This window comes from Haliotis cracherodii, unplaced genomic scaffold (genome assembly GCF_022045235.1).
Source record: "Haliotis cracherodii isolate W230 unplaced genomic scaffold, xgHalCrac1.p SCAF_9, whole genome shotgun sequence".
In the NCBI taxonomy this organism is placed as follows: domain Eukaryota; kingdom Metazoa; phylum Mollusca; class Gastropoda; order Lepetellida; family Haliotidae; genus Haliotis; species Haliotis cracherodii.
Window position 1 is genome coordinate 9,643,815 of NW_027266343.1, and position 21,197 is coordinate 9,665,011.

General features: G+C 39.7%; 2 protein-coding genes across 2 annotated transcripts in view; both read right to left on the bottom strand.

Annotated features, from left to right (window-relative positions):
- The window catches only part of LOC139452392 (salivary peroxidase/catechol oxidase-like), a 163,198-nt gene that overhangs the window by 137,658 nt on the left and 4,343 nt on the right, over positions 1-21,197 (bottom strand). The window lies entirely within an intron of this gene.
- Positions 1,942-19,270, bottom strand: LOC139452890 (salivary peroxidase/catechol oxidase-like). The gene is made up of 13 exons (XM_071234526.1): positions 19,216-19,270; positions 18,514-18,643; positions 13,270-13,475; positions 12,695-12,889; positions 11,104-11,224; positions 10,456-10,562; positions 10,123-10,224; positions 9,284-9,373; positions 7,568-7,728; positions 6,736-7,289; positions 6,260-6,429; positions 2,890-2,989; positions 1,942-2,224 (listed from the first exon to the last, which is right to left on the bottom strand). The coding sequence occupies exons 1-13, from the start codon at positions 19,268-19,270 to the stop codon at positions 1,942-1,944; spliced, it is 2,274 nt and encodes a 757-aa protein (XP_071090627.1).

Genomic DNA, 21,197 nt, shown 5'->3' on the forward strand with positions numbered 1-21,197 from the left:
GGTTACAGTAATACAGCAACGATAGTTACGGGTTACAGTAACATAGCAACGATAGTTACGGGTTACAGTAACACAGCAACGATAGTTACGGGTTACAGTAATACAGCAACGATAGTTACGGGTTACAGTAATACAACAACGATAGTTACGGGTTACAGTTACACAGCAACGATAGTTACGGGTTACAGTAACACAGCAACGATAGTTACGGGTTACAGTTACACAGCAACGATAGTTACGGGTTACAGTAATACAGCAACGATAGTTACGGGTTACAGTAACATAGCAACGATAGTTACGGGTTACAGTTATACAGCAACGATAGTTACGGGTTACAGTAATACTACAACGATAGTTACGGGTTACAGTAACACAACAACGATAGTTACGGGTTACAGTAATACAACAACGATAGTTACGGGTTACAGTAATACAGCAATGATAGTTATGGGATACAGTAACACAACAACGATAGTTACAGGTTACAGTAACACAGCAACGATAGTTACGGGTTACAGTAACACAGCAACGATAGTTACGGGTTACAGTGACATAGCAACGATAGTTACGGGTTACAGTAATCAGCAAGGATGGTAACATCGTACACTTTTTCTGCACGATAGAGACATTACAGCCATACAGACATGGTAGAGACGTAAAGCTTTTCAAAATGTTGAGGACATGTACAGTTGCGTCTCTTAGCTGCAGGATACAATTTAGTCCTTAGTTAGTCAACATTATAGCCCTGCTTGTTGGCTACATCACAGTTGTAAGCGTCGTTTACTATAAGCATATCTTTAAGTCACGGAGATGTGCATCAATGATCAGGGGTGTCATGAAATAAGAATAAAGCGATAAAGAAAAAGTGGTAATAGGTTCACAGGTTTATTAAATAACTACTAATTGTACTAATGGCAGACAGATATACCCAACCTGCTCAAATTAATTACATCAGTACAAATATACCAGCAATTTAGCCATTCAGCAGTAATACAGCATTAAAAGGAGAGCGGCTAAAACAAATTAATTAATTATCTAACACAAAATGATCGGACTCATAACGACTGCCGGACTTTACCGAGAGGAGCCGGAAATAAAGCCGGGGAACAGAGCAGCACTAGACCGTGACATGGGTAAACACGAAATATGGTGAAACTTTATATTTGACATTAAGGTGACACGCCGTGATACAACCGAAATCCTGTTCAAAGCAACGTTAAACCAAACTCAGTTACTCACTCAGCATCATATGACAGGGTTGGTTGGTTTGTTTGTTGTTTAACGCCGTACTCAGCAATATTTCAGCTATATGACGACGGTCTGTAATTAATCAAGTCTGGACCAGACAATCCAGTGATTAATATCATGAGCACTGACCCACGCAATTGGGATCAATGACATGCATCAACCAAGCCTGGCCTTCCGATCCCATTCGTCGCCTCTTACGACAAGCATAGTCTCCTTTTACGGCAAGCATGGGTTGCTGAAGACCTATTCTACCCCCAGATCTTCACGGGACTCATATGACAGGGAACCAACCGAATATTATATGTTTATAATATACAATGACACAACTCTTCTGTCAAGCATTTTATATTCATAACTCTGAGGAGGCAAATGGCCATGAATATTATTTCCATCTTGTATAATGTGGACATATATATATATATATATATATATATATATATATATATATATATATATAATAGTGTTACAGAAAGGAAAGTGCAGAGATCAGGTTTGTGGGACGAAATGTGGACATGGATAGTGATTTCGTATGACTACCCTGATATCAGCTATGATTAATGGGTATATTTTCAAAGATTATACAGTACTCATTATGATCAAAGTATAAAGTGACAAATTGTTTGTCAACAGGTAATGGACAACGAAGTAACATGTGATACTCGTTAACTATATTATATAACTAAGAGCTTAAAATTATTTGTCGTCCATTCCAACACCAGGACCCATACCAGCATGACCATCATCAGCAGTGTCGCAATCTATTCGATGTTTCGGCCAACACCAGATGCCAATGAGACATTGATTACTCTGATAACTCTGATAGCTCTGACCAGTGCAGTCACACGTCTTGCATGAGCGACTCCTACTATATCTGCCGGCGCTGGATCCTACCCAGGGCGTCCAGGTGTTCCAGGTGCCTGTCCTTGGCTCATTCCAGTGCTTGAGGTTAATTTCATCCAGAGAACCGCACGAGAACCTGGAACAAGTTGTGTGACCAGTATGACAGCAATCAATGACTTTGTAACGTTCTCAAACATTATTATGGAAGGTAATTTCCAAATTTGACGCATCAGTGACCAAAACGATGTCAGGTGGCATTTCCCATACTGACTTGTACCAGAAGTTTCCGTGTTTTATGTGAACGGTTGGCTCGCCCTAGCGTTTGTTTGTGGTGGTACCAACGGTGGGGCAGGATACGCACACCTTTTCGCGAACACCTTGTGTCATAAGTTATTGACAGTCATGCATTAACAGTGCACATGATATACATGTCTAAGGACTCGTATAATGGCCTCAGCCTTTAGCAGAGATGTCTTATGATTATATGAAATGTGTCGATTTTCATTAAGAAACTAGGTTAAAGCTTTTAAGCTCGTCCTTTTTAACACCGGCATCGTCTCTTTTTGATAGGGAATCATAAACAAATGCCTACAGACGGAATCGGACAATGAACTTCTTTCAGCAGAGATATATGATGCTTATGGAAAGTTTCTGCCTATAATGATGAAATTCTTAAAATGCTTTGATCATGAGTGTGGATGAATAAGGGGTTTAGGTGTTATTATTTCAGGAGATCATACACATTGAAATGATAAGAAAATAGTCATAACAATATAAAACAAAGTGTTGAATGCTACTTACGGAGATCCCTTGATGAAAGCGTTCTTCTGGATCATGTAGGTGTCCGTATTGTCACACACGACCCTGGACAGACTGGCTTTCCGGATCTCATTCAGCTGGTCTGATAATAATTGTAAGTGTCAAAATTGTTAAGTTATTATTTTCAAAGTTCAGAATCATATTTCCTTTTGCTTGTTATCAAAGTATTAAAATATAAATCACATTTCGTTTTTGGCAAGTATTAATTCATATTTCATTTCTTCTCCATTCAAATTTATGTTTACTCATCATAATATGCCAAGGGGCATAACTGCTTAGTATCATGTATTATTTTCCATGTGGCCCTAAAAGCATTCAGCATGCATGAGAGAATGAAAGAAATGAGAAAAGGTTTTAAAGATAATAGAGTCTGAAAACAATGGTGAGTTTGCCAAATTTTGTCATATATATCATTTTATCATTATCTACATGTGTATAAATGTTTTAGAGCAGTTATTTAGTCATAAAGTGTTTTTCAGCGTTTGTTTACATTTTGCATAGTATATATTTCGTGTCACTAAAAGGTAGTCAATTTTATTAGGTTAATTCATTTATAATGTCATTATAATTATTTGCATTAATGCATCATTTGATCATAATAGTAATTATTGTTTATTTATTTGTATTTCAGTCAATCTGAAAATAACACTAGATTCTAGTTAAGAAAAGAAAGACATTTATCTAAAAGGAAAAGAAAAGAATGTAAAGAAAAGAAAGAATGCAAAACAGGAAAGAATAAAGAAATCATAACTAGAAAGAAAGACTTCAAGTTATTACAATAATCATATCATTACCATGAATTTTATTCAATTCTCAATGACTGAGCAAATCACAATAACCTCCTCTGATGATTTGACGACCGCGGAGTGACGTCCGGTTTAGAACTGAACGATGCAAGGCTTCCTTACTCTTCTCGAGGGGTGCCCAATTCATGATGGATCACGAAGACGTTGAGCTAAACACTTTCTATGCCTGACATATATGCGAGTACAGCATACTGATGTAAAAGCCATAATGTTGAATAGCCATGATTTGTTTAAAGGGTATTATCAGTGTTTTCCAACATATACATCGATAACCCATGTCGCTTTGTATTCGCTGTATTGGCTGACATGAAAGAAGAATCATTTAATTGTGTCCTGGTAGAATGGAGATAAAGGTGCTGGGTTTTCAATTTAGAACTAGGTTATATGTATACTACTCAAAAGAAGTTAGGGAACACTGATATGTTTGCACTTAAAATCAAAAAGGAACAGAAGACGAAGACGTGTAGTAAATTCAATAATGACCTAGTATTCAGTGAGAAAGAATCATGAACAATCCACTACATTTCATAACGTGAACAAGTGTTAATGTCAATAATGTCACTGGGGTCAACATTGGAAATCCAGGCCATGAGAGAAAGTTAGTAACGAGTGTGTCCGCCCCTAGCAGCCACACATGCAACACAACGACGCCTCATGGATGTCACTAATGTCTGTTGTGTGTTCTGTGGGATAGCATGCCACTCAAAACTCGGCCATTGAGCAAGCTGGCGCAGATCTTGAGGTAGAGGGTGATTCTCCCTAACACGACTCGTTAACAGATCCCATACGTGTCCAATAGGTGCCATATCAGGAGAATATGCTGGCCATTCCATGCGAGTAACATTGTTTTGTCCCAGAAAGTCAGTGACCATGCGTGCAAGATGAGGTCTAGCATTGTCATCCTGGAAAACCGCCTGTGGGCCTATTCAATGAAGACAAGGAATCACCATTGGTCTCAGAATCTCATCCCTGTAGCGAACAGCATTCAAATTCCCGTTGATGACGTACAGATGGGTTCTGTGATGAAATGAGAAGGCGGCCAACACCATGACACTACCACCACCAAAACGATTGTGCTCATGGACGTTGACGTCAGCAAAAAGTTCCCTACGCCATCTGTAGACGAGAACACGACCGTCATTATGCTTCAGTGAGAACCGAGATTCGTCAGAAAAAAAGAACTGCTGACCACTGTTGTCTCGTCCACTGTCGGTGTTGCCGTGCCCATGCGTCTCTGGCTGCTCTGTGACGCGGAAGAAGAAGCGGTCTAACGGCTTGACGTCGGGGCCTGAAGTTTCTTTCCCTCATACGGTTTCTTATGGTTTGGTAACTGACAGTTGTTCCTGTAGCAGCCCTCAGTTGCCTTCGAAGATGGTTTCCTGTGACTGTTCTCCTCCTCAATGATTCAACATCGACGTACCGGTCTTCTCTTCCTGTTATCACACGAGGGCGTCCTGACCTTGGTCTATCACGTACTGTCTGTGTTTGTTGGAATCGCTGACGTAATCTGCAAATGACGGATGGACTAACATTTCACCTTTGAGCAGCTTCCCACTGTGAAACATTCCCATTTAGCCACCCAATAGCTCTGGCTTGTTCTTCAATCATGAGGTGTCGACGTTGTGGCATGTTGAACACACTGATGCAGTTTCATAGCAAGCTGCCTTTATCAACCCTAATTTCGCAGAAAAATTCCTTGTGGCTCATGCTCCATGAGAATAAGTGAGCAAATGCACGATCTCCATTTTTACGGCAGCTGAGGAGGAGATTAGAACAAAAATTTCCCAAAAATGAGTGCTGGTCAGGAGGCCATTTACCAAATTTAAAAGGAATCGAATGAACAGTGCTACAAAATATCAGTGTTCCCTAAATTGTTTTGATGAGCAAAGATTGAACAGTGTTAAATAAAACATTTGAAAACTCATGCTCCGCATTCGGTTCCAAATTTAATTAAATGTGCTTACAGGTTACCCAACTCTAAAATATAAACACAGTGCGTTTATCCTCTAATTGATAAACATTAAAACCATGATACTTTGAATTATAAACTAGGGCTCTAGCGTGACATTAATTAATGAGTTTTTGAGTTTCCTGAGCGGGATAGTTTTTCAGTCACTGCTTCAAGACAACAATTTTCATTCTTTGAAATGGTACCCGAAACAAATTCTTTTCACAACACCTTATTACATTTGTTTTCACATTGCAAATGTTTCTACAGTATTCCTCTGGAATAACAATTTGTTAATTTCTAATGATAGGAAAACTATTCGATTCCATTATGTCAATATCTTTATAAAAACGATGTAATTTATGGTCCATCGGGAATTTGACTGCAATTTGTAAACTACAATTGTACATTATTTCAAAATTGCTAACAACCAAAGATTGCGAAAAAGGTGTCTTCCTATATATATTTGCTACTGAGGTGATGAAGGCACCAAACAAGTTGTTTCAACCAGGGGTAGTTTAGTGTCATTTGAATTCTCTGATTGACCAATTAGAAACGTGTGTTTTCAAAATACATGGTTGTTTTAATGTTCACTCACTTGGAGTAAATTTCACATATGCGTTGTTCTCTTCAAACCAGAATCGGTCTCCTTCCTTCAGGGCCTGGAACTGCTTCCCCAGGAGACAGGTGAATGTCGGTCCCAGAAGTCCTCCTGGAACAGGCTTCTCAGAAAGAGCCCCAGGAAACAGGTCAATGTCGTTGATGTGTCTGGAAAGAGACATTTCAGTATGGATCGCTGTGATTCAGGTGTTTTGGCTCAGTGGATGAAAACGTGTACAGAAAGAACACTTGCTATCTCTGTTGTACTTGTCACAACTTGTCGAAAAAACAGTCTTGTCACGATCTAGTGACCGCGCACTCGCTATAATTATACGGCTTCCGTCACCATTCGAGAAAGTCCGGCGGTCTTCGTTGTCTAGAGTGTAAGTGACCCGTATATTTAATTCTCTAGTAATTTAACTATATAACTTGATGCAATAGAAGTATTTTCTTCTGAAAATGGACCGTACTCACTTATAAACTTTCTTCAAAAGGTTTGCTGTAGTTGTTGTGTGTGTCGTGGAGTTCAGGCCGTCGATGGATGTAGCTGCTGGAACGTTACAGTACTTCCTCCACTTGGTGTAAGACGGTAGCCCGTGGTCTCTTCCTCTCTGGATGTTGAGAGCTGCCAGGTCCAGACTATTGCCGTTACTGTCAGCAAACAGCTTGTCCGTGACCTCCTGCGTCAGTTTGTGTTCTGCATTCTGGACACGGTCCTTAACCAACCCTCTACAATAATGACCCACCTCCCTGTTGTAGACGTTCAGAATGAGATTCGTGTTGCCGTAGATTTTGCTTAGTTGGTCCTGGCCGAGATAACTATATGAAGAGTTGTAGCTAGCTAAGTGGCTGTGGATCATGGAGTGTCCCATTCTGAAAGCCGCCGTAGCGAAGGCGTTCCTGATGCTGGCGTCTTTCGTTGTGCTATAGACATGGGCGTAAGTGCTCCCAGATCCAATTGGCAAGCCATACTTGGTCATGGCTTCTTCTCCCATGATAATAGGCAAGTATTCGTCATACGTGATTTTCTGAAATCCCGAGTATATTATATTTTCATTCATTTGCAGTAGATACATATAACACGATTATTAACATTCATATGTGCATTTCAGACAGACAGACAATTTATTTAGTAAATGTGCATTTCCTTTCTCTGTCGATATTGCTTAAAAAAACACACTTTCGGAGCGAACGTGGGCTTCGAACCCCTGGGTCATCTTGATATTTGATATAAGTTACAGTTAATGAATATGTAGATGCCGGCTTGAAAAAAACTGGTAAATCTAGAAAAATAGAATATTCATACCTGTATGATAGCGCCGACTATCTTCCTTGCTTCCTGGAAAGTGATCTCATCGCTCCAATGGCAGTTGAGGGCTTTAAGTTTTTTAGCTATGCGGTTGTGTTCTCTCGTGAAGATGGTGTGCATGCTCTGAAGAGTTGGGTTTTCATTCACTCGATGATCACCTTAAAAAAATCAATAATAATGGTTTCTTAATGCCCCAAATCTTTGAAATTTGACCTGAAACGAGAGATGACGCGGCTTTTTTCGAGTCATTTGCATAGAGGAAAAACAAAGTTCATTAAAATTATCTTTTCACTTTAAGTTTAAACTGCACTTGACAAGCCCAAAATGCCTTATATTCTTCACACACACAACCATACATGTTTCTTGCCCTAATAATAGGAATGGTTATAATTAACATTAAGATTAAATGTTTCAAAACGCTCTACCACTGAATGAAAGTATACATAACATAATGGTCTAAGATAATGAGCTAAACTTTGAGAACAATGGGTGTTATATTTGATTAATGAGAATAGAGCATCACAGAGTAGTTAATGGCATCATTATGAATATAGGATGTAAACTGTGGATGACAGCAAAAATGTAGAAGTACTTTTCTGTCATGTGATATTTTGGCCCTGCGCATCTCGTGGTGCCGGGGCTGAAGAGTCAACTAGCCCATATCAAAGTATAGTTTTCATTTTCATTGTGTTAAAACAGACACTCTCAAGCATGTTCTTTCGATATTTTCCATCTGGTCTTCATTTTCTAGTCTTTCCAAGTTTTAATCTACTCGGCCAAGTAATTTGCTCAAAACAACACCCGTCTCATCGATTGTCGCATCCCATCTTTGGGCCAGTGTTTCGCCAAACCAAAGACGTAAATACGAGGGATGGTCAAAACGTTCTAAGCCTGACTAACTTACAACATTGGGCCATAACAAAGTGAACAAGTCAAATGTTTGAGGCCGTTTGTTTATTAGTGACAGACAGTTGGACGTGAAAGGAACGTGTACCGAGCAGTCATCAAGTATTTAAGAGAAATACTCCCCCAGAAATTCATGACCGCATGTCACAAGTGTACGGGATAATTGACCTAGCTATTCTACAGTTAAACATTTGGCAGCTATGTTTAAGGCTGGCTGATGACCCAAGGTCTAGACGTCCCTCAACTTGAAGGTTCAATCAAGGTGATAGAAAATACACATATTGTCGGACAGATGTATTATCATTGCTCAACTTGAGGAAGACACAGGTCTAAGCCATGGATCCATTGAAACTATTTTTCATGAACATTTCAGATGAATAAGATATCTGCTCATTTTGTGCCGGTTTCCAAATTCTGATCTTAAAAAAAAATAGAACTGACATTGACTGACAGAGAAAATATAGAGCTAATTGAGGAGGATTTCATCAAATTGAAAAAGAGATTAGTCACGGGTGATGAAACATGGGTCTACCACTATGATCCCGAGTCAAAAGGTCAATCCATGGAATGGCACTATTCCACATCTCTGGCACCAAAGAAATTCAAGTCTTCAAGATCAGTGCAGAAAGGTATAGCCACTGTATTCTTGGGTGCAAAGGGTGTGATCCTTCTTGATTACTTAGAAAGTCAAAAGACGATTACCGGTGCCTACTATGCGGATTTGCATCATCGCCTGAGAGATTCTATAAACGTAAAGCGCCCAAAAAATTCATAAAGGTTATTGAAGATGCTACGCGCTCTTCCTACCTGCTAGGAAACAGTAGCTAGGGCTGCGTGGTGTGTTACAACTAGACTGTGAATCGTTTGGCAAGTGAGCACATCTCATCTTCAGCTGACCTGAAACGAGGTACAATGTAATTATATCAACAACTTCTTGAAAGACTGGATTGATTACAAATAGATTCACTGTGATTGTTTTACCAAAACAAAGGTTTGTTCATTTCCTATTTCAATCTAACCACGAAAGATTTCCTATTGCAGCATGTAGAGAATGGGTACCCCTTGCACGAACACCTGGTGTCATCACTGCCTTTCGGTGATCCGTTCATATAATTTACACTTTCTACGCCCAATGAAATCTTTTACGTCTGATAAATCGAGACTGAATATACTCTGGCGTTGACGTTTACTAAAACTGTTTCAAATAGGTCTCACTGTAAATTATCACTTGTGCTTCATGATTACTGGTACGTCCACGCCCTATTGTTCCATTGGTTTGATTGTTCAAATGACGTCACTTTATTGTATTCCATCAAATAATGAAAGTTACCTTATCAACCGTTCATGAAGAAGCTGGAAGCGTGACTATATGTCAACAACAGATTATATGAGCCGATGACAATATTCATGATCCGAAAATCCCAATCCAACCCGGAATTATTCCTTCTTTGATATTTGTGAATTATTTAAATCGGCAAAGGTTTGTTTTTTTCTGTTTGCAGTTTGCATTATTTACGATAAAGACGAAAATCATATCATCAACGAAAGCTTCATATGGGAAAATGTAATTAATGAGGCTATTTTACGGGAATTGGACCACATTAATTAGTCCTCCTCCTGAATTGACCGTTCCTATGTTCTCCTACCGTCAACAAATGTCCGTAGCTTGTTCTGTTCCCCCTGTGACGACCCGTACACCTGTGAGGCGTCTATGTAGGCTGTGATCTGGTTCAGCTGTTCCACGGGAGCTGGAACAAGCATATCTTGTCATTGGAACAAGTATATCTTGTCATTGGAACATCGAATATGTGTTACTCCACCACACGGGGCACGCGCAAGTTGTCTCATGCGGCACAATAATAAGGCTACGAGGACTGTGTGTTGGCTTAGACGACTACACCACTAATCTCCAAAGCAATACTGTTACCACGATTTATTTAACGTTATGACTTACAAAATAACGATGTGTGTCATATTACCTGCTTGGCAATGTTCGTTCGCTACTTGAACCGAGCGCACGAAGTTCATGCAGGTTGTATTGAAGTGGCGATCGGGTTGTGGAATATCGATGGGAAAACACTGCGGCCTGAAAAGAACCAAATATGGATTGCCTCTGTGTAACACAAGATCAGTGTGGGCGAGCGTAGTTAAACCACATAAAGGCTATAATTCGGCTCGAATGTACAGCAAATGTCAGTTAAGTTAGCATTAAAACTTTCCCACTGCATGTTAAGTATTATAATTCTAACTAATGTGATGGCTTGGTCGACTTGTATTTCGCTGATAAAAGAACCAATAAAGAGGAAAGTTCTCCAATGCTTAATTTAACATTATTACATTGAAAGTATTGTTTAAATACAAGCCCACGTTGAACAAAATTAAAAGAATTCAGTGTTAACCTGCTAAGGGAAGAGCATCGCGATCTCGAGCACGTTTGTTTTGAACAAAATTAAACAGCAAGTAAAAACATAATGTTAAGCGTCCTTGTCGATATCGTTGGGATTGGGATTTTATGTTTGAACAGTGATCTAATAAAACAAATATCGTTGATCAAGAAGGCCTACAATATAATATGTAATGCAAACAAGGACAACTTATTAATGAAGATATAGATGTAATTTGCCCACCTGATGGGAAATAGAACTGGAAATGTCCGTAGTAGTGGTCGAAATGGTTTTGCAAATGCCCCTCGTTTTCCTCTATGAATACCAAAACCGCAGCATCCAACAGAAGAACCGCCATACGGACCTGCAACGATTTATTATTTTGTTTATTACACACGCTTATGATAATGTTGGAACAACACAATAGACTATGCTTCAAGCAGAGATGTCTTCTGTGCCGCCTGGTCCTTTCATATAATTTCCACAGCTATTTTGTCCGTGAACCAAATGGAATCTGTTTTAGCAAAAATCAAGGCTGGTTATTCTCTTGCATTGACAATTTATATGGTTAGTCCGGTCTTTATTATTATGTAATAAAAAATGCAGCAAAGAGGGTTTGGGTGATCCTCGCACAGTCAGGCTGGTTAGGCTCATCATCAGCTCAGGGTCCTTGCCCCCTCCACTCGCAGCCCAGACAGCAAATGGGACTTCTCACAGGAAGCGGTGCCTTGTCAAACCGACCTAGAACTTTTGGGAGAATGTGACGACTCCCCATCACTGCAGCCTTCTGCATAACCAAGATTGTCAGAAGGGCTGTATTCCTGGCAGCACACCCGGGTACTCTCTCAGTATCAGTCAACAGATTGGGAGGTACCAAACCTACGGCGAGTCCGACAAAGTGGTACTTGGGATGCAAGAGTGACATTTCGAAAGCGAGGTCCGCAAAGTTGCCATGGTTTTCCTGAATCTTGTCAATTACATTAGTCTCAGAAGGGACATAGAATTCAATAATATGAATTATTTCCTTCGATTCATCAAAAAGGCCTGGATACAGTCCTATTCTAAAGAATTTCGTATTTAACATTTTCCATGACGCCCTCTTCATATTGTTGGTCGTACCATTGATGGACCTCTGTCTCAAAACCACAAGCATGGCGAAGACGGTAATAAAGTGATCGAGCTACACCATCATGTCTACATTTCATATTTACGTTTTGATGCAAAATCACACATTGACGGTTTCGAGTGGGAAGTTACTGGTCCCGAGAGGCAAACAGAAAGCCTTCTGTTTCACTTTTCAGGCCAATAGACTTCATCCAAGGATGGACCCGATGCACTGGTCGTACAGAGTGCCTTCCTGTGTGAAACAGCCTGTGCCGATTTGATATGTAACTTCGCATGGTTGACATAATTTCTGTACCGTCCAGCAGTACAGAGCCATCCACAAAATCAACATTAAACAAATCAAACAGATTTCCAAGACTGATGGCAATCTGTATTTTAACTGCCGTGATAAAAGTTATATTCCTCATCAAGAATTTTGTGATTCAGAAATCAATATTTGTTTCATATTCCTACCCGGACACACGTTCAGCTGAAACATGTTCTACTTTAGTTGCCTTGTTTTTGTGGTCATAATTATATGCAGGTTTTAAAATTACCTCATTTGCCTCATATATTTAGAAACATGCAGGAATGAAAAGATATATCTAAATATCTTTTAAAAACTATTTTAAGCAATTGCTCAGTGAATAAGGACGTGTATGGCGTATCTTTCGGAAATGAAGATAACAAACATGTCGGAAAATAATTTCCAAGAAGCTTTTTCTGTTACCTCCAGACAGTTGCTGTGTGGGCGTGCTGGTGATGTCGTGATCCAGGAACTGACCCCACTGCATCAACATGTGGGTGTAGGAGACGTGGCGGTCAGCGTCTGTTGACGGGGGGTGGACAGACGTGCTGACCCGGCGGGCACTGGGTAACTTTGAGGACGACCCTAGGGTGGCTTTTTCTCGTGGGGAAGATATATCTAAAACAGATTCCAGATTAATGAAACTTATATAAAGAACCGAATGAAGAGATAACAAAGACCGTGACATCCCAAATCATTATCCTGCTAGATCAAACGTGGTATTATGCATACCCTGCTGGGTGAAATCATGTCTTTTAAATCCCCTCTTATTAAATTGATGCAGGTCCTACACGAATACCACTTTTATGAAATCTGGTTATGGTGCTGACAAACCTAGAGAGTTTATTGTGGCGATAATGGGTTTCAAACTCACGATATTAGTTTTCTGGCACGCAAAATGGACACACCTTCGCGCATAGAATTACGGTGCCTTAGACGACTGAGCCACCTTTACCCCAATTTATATTCGAAATAAATTGTGATGTGAACACATTTACAGTCATCATAAGCAGGATCCAGCCATCGCCTCATTGGAATGAATGCCTTGCCCCAGGTCGTATGCTCGAGGTTGTTGCAGGAACCATCAGCTGTCCGGTAGGGGGAGGAGGTTTTACACGGTTTAACAAGGCTGGAATCGCACTCGAGCTTTGGACCGAAACCTTTCTTCAACACCAAGGGCACGGACTCCTGTGGTACTTTCGCTCTGCAATAGTATACCATGTAACCATTCATTTCCACGAACTATTTGGGCATAAGGCTGCATTGAACAGCTTAAGGATAGTCCACAGTGGAGAGCAAAATACTGATACATATAGGCGTGTACAATCTTTGTTAAATCCACAAGTACGGGTATCACTACTGTTCTGACACTCCAAGGATAACAATTATGAACAATTTTGGAGTCACAATCACGTCAGTCCGCGGATCCCGGCAGACGTCAAAACAAATCGTATCTCAACTTGATAGGACGTAACTAATGATATCTCAACTTGGTAGCACGTAGCTAATGATATCTCTACTTGATTACACGTAGCTAATGATATATCAACTTGATGGCACGTAGCTAATGATATCTCAACTTTACAGCAAGTACCCAATGATACATGTATCTCAACTTTACAGCACATAGCTAATGATATCTCAACTTGATAGCACATAGCTAATGATACCTCACTTTGATAACACGTAGCTAATAATACCTCAACTTGATAGCACGTAGCTAATGATATCTCAACTTGATAGTACGTAGGTAATTATACCTCACCTTGATAACACGTTGCTAATAATACCTCAACTTGATAACACGTAGCTAATGATATTTCAACTTGATAGCACGTACCTAATGATATCTCACCTTGATAACACGTAGCTAATGATATCTCAACTTGATGGCACCTAGCTAATGATATCTCAACTTGATAGTACGTAGCTAATATCTCAACTTGATAGCACGTAGCTAATGATATCTCAATTTGATAGCACGTAACTTATGATATCTCAACTTGATGGCACGTAGCTAATGACATCTCAACTTGATAGCACGTACCTAATGATATCTCACCTTGATAACACACAGCTAATGATATCTCAACTTGATGGCACGTAGCTAATGATATCTCAACTTGATAGTACGTAGCTTATATCTCAACTTGATAGCACGTAGCTAATAATATATCAATTTGATAGCACGTAGCTAATGATATCTCAACTTGATAGTACGTAGCTAATATCTAAACTTGATGGCACGTAGCTAATAATATCTAAATTTGATAGCACGTAGCTAATGATATTTCAACTTGATAGCACGTAACTTATGATATCTCAACTTGATTGCACGTAGCTAATGACATCTCAACTTGATAGCGCGTAGCTAATGACACCTCAACTTGATAGCACGTAACTAATGATATGACAACTTGATAGCACGTAGCTAATGATATCTGAACTTGATGGCACGTAGCTAATGATCCCTTAACTTGATAGCACGTAGCTAATGATATCTAATCTTGATGGCACGTACCCAATGATATCTCAACTTGATGGCACGTAGCTAATGATCCCTTAACTTGATAGCACGTAGCTAATGATATCTAAACTTGATGGCACGTACCCAATGATATCTGAACTTGATGGCACGTAGCTCAGATCCCTTAACTTGATAGCACGTAGCTAATGATATCTAAACTTGATGGCATGTACCTAATGATATCTGAACTTGATGGCACGTAGCTTATGATCCCTTACCTTGATAGCACGTAGCTAATGATACGCGAGATTCCTGGCACGTAGCTAATGATACGAATAAGTTCCATGTTTCAGGGCACGTAGCTTATGATATCTCAGTTTCATGGAACGTACCTAATAATACGCCAGTTTCATGGCATGTTCCTAATGATACGTCAGTTTCATGGCACGTTCCTAATGATACGCCAGTTTCATGGCATGTACCTAATGATATCCCCGTTTCATGGCACGTACCTGATGCTACGCCAGTTTCATGGCACGTTCCTAATCAAACGCCAGTTTAATGGCACATGACTCATAATACGCCAGTTTCATGGCACGTACATAATGATACGTCAGTTTCATGGCACGTTCCTAATGATACGCCAGTTTCATGGCCCGTTCCTAATCAAACGCCATTTTCATGGCACATGACGCATAATACGCCAGTTTCATGGCACGTACCTGATCCTACGCCAGTTTCATGGCACATTCCAAATGAAACGCCAGTTTCAAGGCACATGACTAATGATACGCCAGTTTCATGGCACGTACCCTAATGATCGACACGTCAGTTTCATGGCATGTTCCTAATGATACGCCACTTTCATGGCACGTACCTAATGATAAGTCAGTTTCATGGCACATACCTAATGATATCCAAGTTTCATTGCACGTACCTAATAATACGTCAGTATCATGGCACGTACCTAATGAAACGTCAGTTTCATGGCACGTACCTAATGATATCCCGGTTTCATGGCACGTACCCTAATGATCGACACGTCATTTTCATGTCATGTTCCTAATGATACGCCAGTTTCATGGCACGTACCTAATGAAACGTCAGTTTTATGGCACGTACCTGATGCTACGACAGTTTCATGGCACGTACCTAATGATATCGCAGTTTCATGGCACGTACCTAATAATACGTCAGTTTCATGGCACGTACCTAATGAAACGTCAGTTTCATGGCACGTACCTAATGATACATCAGTTTCAGTGCACGTTCCTAATGATACACAAGTTTCATGGCACGTACCTAATGATACACCAGTTTCATGGCATGTACCTGATGCTAGGCCAGTTTCATGGCACGAACCTAATGATACGTTACTTTCGTCGCACGTACCTAATGATACGCCAGTTTCATAGTACGTATCTAATGATATGCCAGTTTCATGGCACATACCTGATGCTGCGCCAATTTCATGGCACGTTCGAAATGAAACGCCAGTTTTAAGGCACGTACCTTCATGATCGACACGTCAGTTTTATGGCACGTTCCTAATGATACGCCAGTTTCATGGCACCTACCTAATGATACGTCAGTTTCATGGCACGTACCTGATGCTACGCCAGTTTCGTGGCACGTACCTAATGATATCCAAGTTTCATGGCACGTACCTAATAATACGTCAGTTTCATGGCACTTACCTAATGATACATCAGTTTCATGGCACGTACCTAATGATACGTCAGTTTCATGACACGTACTTTATGATACGTCAGTGTCATGGCACGTACCTTATGAAATCCCGGTTTCATTGCACGTAGCTAATGATATGCTAGTTTCATGGCACGTACCTAATGATACGTCAGTGTCATGGCACGTACCTTATGAAATCCCAGTTTCATTGCACTTAGCTAATGATATGCCAGTTTCATGGCACGTACCTAATGATATCCCAGTTTTATGGCACGTACCTAATGATCCGCCAGTTCAATGGCATGCAGCGAATGATGATATAAACTGCCATACATAAACTTTTTTTCTTAGCAGGAGCATTTTCACACCTACACCACGATGAAACATTGAAGTAATGCAAAGCGACAGTCGTCGTAGCAAAACCTCTTACGAATTGTTACGAAGGCCACTGATACACACAAACATACGTTATTAGCATGAAGAAAAAACAAATTAAAACAGAACAGTACACAAGTCGGTGTACCATGAAAAACATTGCGTAATTTAAAACATGAACAGATACGCTTACATATTACATTCTGTTTGGGTTTGCGCAACCCTCGCCGTGAATATAGACATGAACTAGATTGATTATGTCGAGTTATATCACACTAACTACACTAGTATTTATGTTCAATCCCACTTTAGGGCGGTGACCAAGTGGTTAAAGCGTCCGTTCGTCAGGCCGATTCCCCACACGGATACAATTTGTCCATTTCTAGTGCCCCACACCGTGATAGTGTTGGAATATTGCTAAAAGCGGCGTCAAACCTTACTCACTCAATTCAACTTTATATCTATACACAAGGCTTTGAAACAAAAATCATGATGAAATGTCATGCCGACTTTCTTCATTTATTACATTATACATATGTAAAAAGGTTACGCACTACTCATGCTAAATATTGCATACTCACTCAACATCTGTCTATCTTTTGGATATATATATATGTGACAGTGACCTCATTCTGAAACATATTTGCGGTTCCACTGATACGTCAAGGGAAATTGGCATAATAGCACTGTTTAAACAGATAGCAACAAGGCTTTAATCCCATATGATGCAAGGAGGCAGAAGAAGCAATTGATCATGAAAAGGTAGTCATATAACTATTGCCATTGAATAATTACAATAAAAGTGAGAAAACCCTTGCCATAATCACAAGAAATCTGCTAAAAGTATGATTCTGCTAAAAGTATGATTCTGCTAAAGGTATTATTCTGCTTAAAGTGTGAACCTGCTAAAAGTATGATTCAGCTAAAAGTATGATTCTGATAAAAGTGCGATTCTGATAAAAGTGTGATTCTGCTAAAAGTTTCATTCCGCTAAAAATATGATTCTGATAAAAGTGTGATTCTGCTAAAAGTATCATTCTGCTAAAAATATGATAAAAGTAAGATTCCAACTACATCATATGCATACTAGTATGTAGATGAATCACTATCAAATAGAAACAGTGGAAATAAAAAGGTGACTTTATCCTGCTCCAATGGTGGCATGCTTCACAAACATATGCCTAAGCAAGTCAAATATTCGCCTGAACACACACACGGGACCATATAGTACAAGCCAAAATGGGGAATTTTATCAGACAACATTTCAGTCACTCATGGAGGGGTGGTGGGGTTGCCTAGTGGTTAAAGCGTTAAAGGACCAGGTTCGATTCCCTACATGGGTACAACGTGTGAAATCCATGTCTGATGTCCCCCGCCAAGACATTGCTGGAATATTGCTAAAAACTCACTCACACTTGGACAAGCCATCTACATGTCTATTTGATAGTGATCCATAAACACATGCTCATGATATAGCCGGACTCGTATAATTGACTCTGCTTTTAGAGGAAAGGGTTTTGTTGCTTTTATTTGATCATTTTACTGATGGGATTTCATAAGATCAATGGGTTTTAAGACATCACGCACAGTGATGAATACACGTTGTTTCTCGTTATGAATCAAGGTTTAATTTACTTTTAAATGTGTCTACACTAACTTTAACACTCGACGTCACCAAATTGTATAAAGGTCAATTCTGAAACATGCTTACGCCTGTAGCATCTTTGTAACTTGGAGGACATTGATGCGATGGTTGTTTCCCTTTGTTATACTCGCAGGTGCTGTGAATGTAAACTTGTTGAGCTGGTCCGTTGTAGAGCCAGGTTCTGACGCAGATCGGTCTGTGGAAAGAAACATTCATGAATCCACATCATGCAATTTGTAAGATGCAGGGATCAAGCACATTCAGGTGTCAGGCAATTGCTTTAAAATATTAAAAGGGTCGCATAAACATCTGTATAAAGTTCACTATACGGTAACGAGTAGCAATATTTCTTTAATCTGACAAGTTGTTGATCCTAAGAGTTTATGTACTGTAAATGAATTATTCTCTTTTTAAAAAGTTTGGTTTCACCTTTTAAAATGATCTTTATAAATCATCAATTGTCACGGCGTTTCATACGTTTGCAATGAAAAGAACAAGCACTACACGAAGGAAAAGTAATCCACTGTGACAAACATTCGAAATTTACGTATCACTTGCCGAAAATGTGCACATATTAACAAGGGTCTTTAAATAAAAGAATATTCACGTCACTATGCACATGTACAGCAGAAGTATACAAATATGGTCACCGTTGTTTGCGTTTTCTAACATTTGCAATAAGCGTATATGCTGTACATGTAAGTAAATGATTTCAAAACCATTGAAACATTACATTACCGGATTTAGATTTATAATGTTCAAACGCACCTACATTTTCGGTGATAGGTGGACAGTTGACTGCAATATTGGCAACAATTAACATTTATTTCAATCAGTATTTCTAGTTGTGTACGAGTATCCCATGTGTACGCTTGGTGGATCTTCGGTTGGATGTTGTAAATCAATCTGCCCTTTTTACCTATTCCCTATACATCTGGGGCTGTGGGGGCTTTGATTTTACTTTTTAGATGTTTAGTTTACTAAATGAAAAAGGCTCTACCCTCGATTTGTTAAGAGCTAGCTTCACCAGTGTATCTGAATGCCTCATCCTTCTATACACAGATCAGCGAATATTTTAAACAAAGAAAAGTCTCACAACCAAGAAAAATGAGTGAGAGAATGAATTGGGTTTAACGCCGCTTTTAACAGTATTCCAGTTATATCACGGTGTGTCAGTTTAATGTGGGAGGAAACCCGGAGTGATGCAGGTCTCAGACGTTTACCACTTCGGTGAAACCCACGAGCACGGGTATGGTGCTGACAAACCTAGAAACATAATCGGGGCGAGCCGGGATTCGAACCCACAATCAGAGGTTTCTGGCGTGCCCAAGTGACGCAACTCTGCACAGCGAACCGCGGCGCCTTAAGCGACTGGGCCCCCCGTGCCCCCAAGAAAAATGAGATGGGAACGCGAATAAACCCAACTAAAGAAATAGCATGTTTCGAACATTGTTTTCTCACCAAATAGAAAATTCATACATTTTGTTTAATTGTGGTTGGCTGGTTGTTTTACGCCGCACTCATCAATATTCCATTTATATGACGGCGGTCAGTAAATAATCGAGTCTGCACCAGACAATCCAGGGATTGATATCATGAGCATCGATCAACGCAATTGGGATCAATGACATGCTTCAGTCAGCGATTCTGACCACCCGATCTCTCTTACAACAAGCAAAGTCGCCTTTTAATTGTAAATAGGAGAAAGTCTGAGGGTTAAATAAGGTGAAGGTGGGTTCTATTTGTTTTGGACGTGCGCAGCCGATCATGGCCTCGAACGGAGCCTTGCTTGTCAGTGTGCAAACAGAGGTTCGGACTTGTTCGATCTGGCGTGTAATTCTTTAGGACTAGAGATAATTAATGGAGCCTCTTTTTACATAGTCTCCGCTGTATTTTCGTTTCAGCCCTTGAAATTGACAGATAGGACTAAAGTCAAAATTAACCCTATTTACGCCCCGCTTTTTGATGTTTTGACTACGACGTTTGCATTGACGATGTTACGTTCTGCAATGGTAAACCTTCACATGTGCCTTGCACTTACGAAATGGCTAAGAGGTCGTGTTATGAAAAGGTTTTGAATATTGTGAATGCGAAACGTATGGGGGACACTCCTCACACCTGCATGTGCATTGAGATTATGGTTTGCTATGCTGAGCGTTTTTATATAATCAAATAACTATACAATTGCGTTATGAACAAAGATCACTTGTACAAACGTTTACAGATTGAATTTTATATTGTGTCTCAAACAAAAATCGAGAACAAGAGAAACAGGTGAGTCTAGACAGCGTTAAAATAAAACGGGTTGTTGTTGGCGTGGTATGCATTCGGCCATTATGTTTGAAAATCATTTCATAACCCTTTGTATCGATATCCAATATTGAATCCAATAATAAATTTAAATCATAAGATTTCAAAGGCACATTCAATGAAAGATCTGGGCGACAATATCTTGATCTGGTGTCAATTCTTTTCCTGAAAACAAATTTGATATTTTTGTGTGACGGTGACATTTCCATTGCCAAAAACGAATGCGCAATATATAAAATATCAATAGCAGTCCTATCGACGCTGTAGTCGTATTATAACTTGGAACATTTATCCAGAATTCAGATCGCACATACAGGTTGTGAGAACCGTTACTTGGTCCCCTTGCTTTGCCTTGGAATTGTTATTACCGTTGATGACGCGATTTCCTCAGATTGAGTTTTTTAAATTGGCTAGGTTCTTAGTCTATTACATATCCGTTT